Source organism: Arachis duranensis, chromosome 3, assembly GCF_000817695.3.
Source record: "Arachis duranensis cultivar V14167 chromosome 3, aradu.V14167.gnm2.J7QH, whole genome shotgun sequence".
Taxonomy (NCBI): domain Eukaryota; kingdom Viridiplantae; phylum Streptophyta; class Magnoliopsida; order Fabales; family Fabaceae; genus Arachis; species Arachis duranensis.
Window position 1 is genome coordinate 24,074,465 of NC_029774.3, and position 2,873 is coordinate 24,077,337.

The 2,873-nt window shown below is 27.2% G+C and overlaps 1 protein-coding gene across 1 annotated transcript; it reads left to right on the plus strand.

Annotated features, from left to right (window-relative positions):
• The first annotated feature begins 1,074 nt into the window (after positions 1 to 1,074).
• On the plus strand, positions 1,075 to 1,804 carry LOC107478234 (protein AGENET DOMAIN (AGD)-CONTAINING P1). Its single transcript, XM_016098371.3, has one exon. It carries the CDS (start codon positions 1,096 to 1,098, stop codon positions 1,537 to 1,539), a length of 444 nt encoding a protein of 147 aa, XP_015953857.1. The 5' UTR covers positions 1,075 to 1,095; the 3' UTR covers positions 1,540 to 1,804.
• The last annotated feature ends 1,069 nt before the right edge of the window (positions 1,805 to 2,873 follow it).

A 2,873-nucleotide genomic window follows, 5' to 3' on the forward strand; every position in this document is an offset into this window, starting at 1 on the left:
GTATTTTTTAAATTCGTCTCTGAAAGATTTTTTCAATCAAATTGGTTCTTCAAAGATTACGAATTAATCATATATGTTCTTCAATTACTCCAGTCACAATTTTCATCAATGATTGATGATGTGAAATGTTAACTGATAACATACATGACACATAACATGTTCAATTAGACGTTGACAAAATATGTTTACGAATATCTATCAATTTAGTCACTAGGTCATATTAGGAATAGGATTTTTGTAATTGAAAAAAATGATTAAATTAATAAATTTTCATAAACATATTTGGTCAATATCCAATTAGACATAGCAGATATTATATATATTATCAATTAACATTTTACAACATCAATTTTTGAAAAAAATTGTTAATGGAGTGACTGAAAGGACAAATATGAATAATTCACAATTTTTGAAGAACCAATTTGATTAAAAAAAATTTTAAGAGATGAATTTAAAAAATATCTTATCTTTTAAAAACTAATTTGATTATTAACCCAATATTCTAATTTAATATCAATTAAATTCATCATTAAGTTTATTATTATAATGAATGAACGCAAAAAGAATAAATTAAATATCATTTGTATTTTCATAATTTGTATGACACTTTTAAACTATTAATACCAAACTATTAATACCTAACAATAAAACATTCAAATCCTTTAAAGTAATTATAAGATGCAAATTTATTTCATCAATTCGTAATACTAAAGAAACAAAAAAAAGGTTTAAATTTATCTTATTTAATATTTATCATTAATTATTACTAAAATTAGTGAATATTAAATAAGATAAATTACATCTTTTGCTAAATTTTCCATCAAAAGTTGCAAATTTATAGAAGAAAATCCAATAGATGGATATAAAATCAAAAGCATTGAAACCAAAAATTAATGCTTATTTATTACATACCAAAAAAAAAGGAGATATTTATTCTATAGATTTTATGAAAAAATTTTCCAAAGCCGCAAATTTATTTCATCCATTTTTTAAAAAAGAAACAACAAAAAACCACGATTCTCAACTATATAAGTGTTCACATAGTCATATATCAATTGCTCATAATCCCAAACTTGTAAGAAATTTTTTGTAGTCATGCGTCCACCAGTTAGGAGTAGGGTCAGGTTTCAAATAGGGCAGAAAGTGGAGGTGTGTGGTAAAGAAGAAGGGTTTTTTGGTTCTTATTATGAAGCCACCATTGTTTCATGCGTTGGTAATAGCTGCTACCTTGTCCAATATAAAAACCTTCTAAGTGCTACTGAGCCTAATAAGCCTCTCGTTGAGATGGTGAAACTTAAGGACCTTCGCCCTATTCCATCCGAAGATCTTGGATCTCATGAATTCATTGTTAATCAAAATGTTGATGTATTTGACAATGATGGTTGGTGGGTTGGAAAAATTACCAGTAAGAGGGGTTCCAGATATTCTGTGTATTTTTCCTCCACAAATGAAGAGATTGTTTATCCTTCTTCCCAAATTAGGGTTCACGTAGATTGGATTGATGGGTCGTGGGTATATCAGGATGGAAATCAACAATGAATATATAGTTGGACTTTCCTTCCCGTTTCTTGAACATGAATAAATAAGATGTCATGATGAATAAGTTCTTGTTATTTTTATTTCTTATGTTTGATGTAATTGGGTGGGGGGGAAGAATATATAGGTTGAAATTTGGATGTGCTGCTTTAAGCTTATTATGTCTCTTTTTATATGTATTAATAAATGAATGTGTTGTTTTCTATTCGATCTGCACACTGTACTCATCATATTGGATCGGATACGATATTTGCATTTTTTTAAGTTGGATCCGATTCGATCCGCATACTTGCGGATTGGATTGGATCGGATATCGGATATATTTGCATAATTTAATAAAATTGTTTTAAAGCCCTTTTGACTCTAAAAAATCTATTTTTTCCACCTGTTTAAGCCTATTTACTCCTAAAATATTATCAATAAAAGTTCTCTTGAATAACAAAAGAAAAATAATAATACAAGATCTAAGTTTCATTATTCTAAGTTAAAGTACAACATAAAAAATTAAAAATAAGATATTATAAAATTCATAAAATAACATACTAAAATTCATATCACATTAGCGTTTACTTTCTTAAACTATGCTATTTATATGAGACATACGGATATGCGAATTTGCGGATCGGATCCGCGGATATCACTGCCAAATTTGCAATCCGATCCTACCATAGTACGGATCCGATTCGATCCGATCCGATAGCTCTGTGGATCGGATAATATCTATAAAATTTGAATCGGATGCAGATAATTACCGTAAATATGTGGATATTATCCGATCCATGTGCAACCTTAATAGTTATATTGTGACTTTGCCGGTGTGTGATATTTTTGTTCATTTTTAGTGCATTTTTTAGTTAGTAGAAGTGTCAACAACATCAAATATGATAATATCTATCATTTCTTGGTATATAACAAATTCTAGAGGCACAAAATCAATTATGTATACATTAATATATTTATTTATCATTTTTTTATAATTTAAATGAAATATTTTTTATAAAACTAAAAAAATAATAAATAAATATATTGATGCTTCCACAGTTAATTTTGTGCTTCTAGAACTTATATTTGTTCTACAGATTATCGATCTTGTTTTTGTACTGCTGTTATATAGAACATTCCATTAATTATTTAACTTTGACCTTAGAGTGGGACTACATTAAAGATAAATGAAATTTTTTGGATTCAAATAGGATACTTTAAACTTTAAAGACGAAAACAAAATTACGTCCAAACGTAAAAAACTAATTTAATACTTTAACCATTTTTTTAAGCATAATCACATTCTAAAACGATGATATTGTAGCATAATAAAATTTTGAAATGATAGATACTGT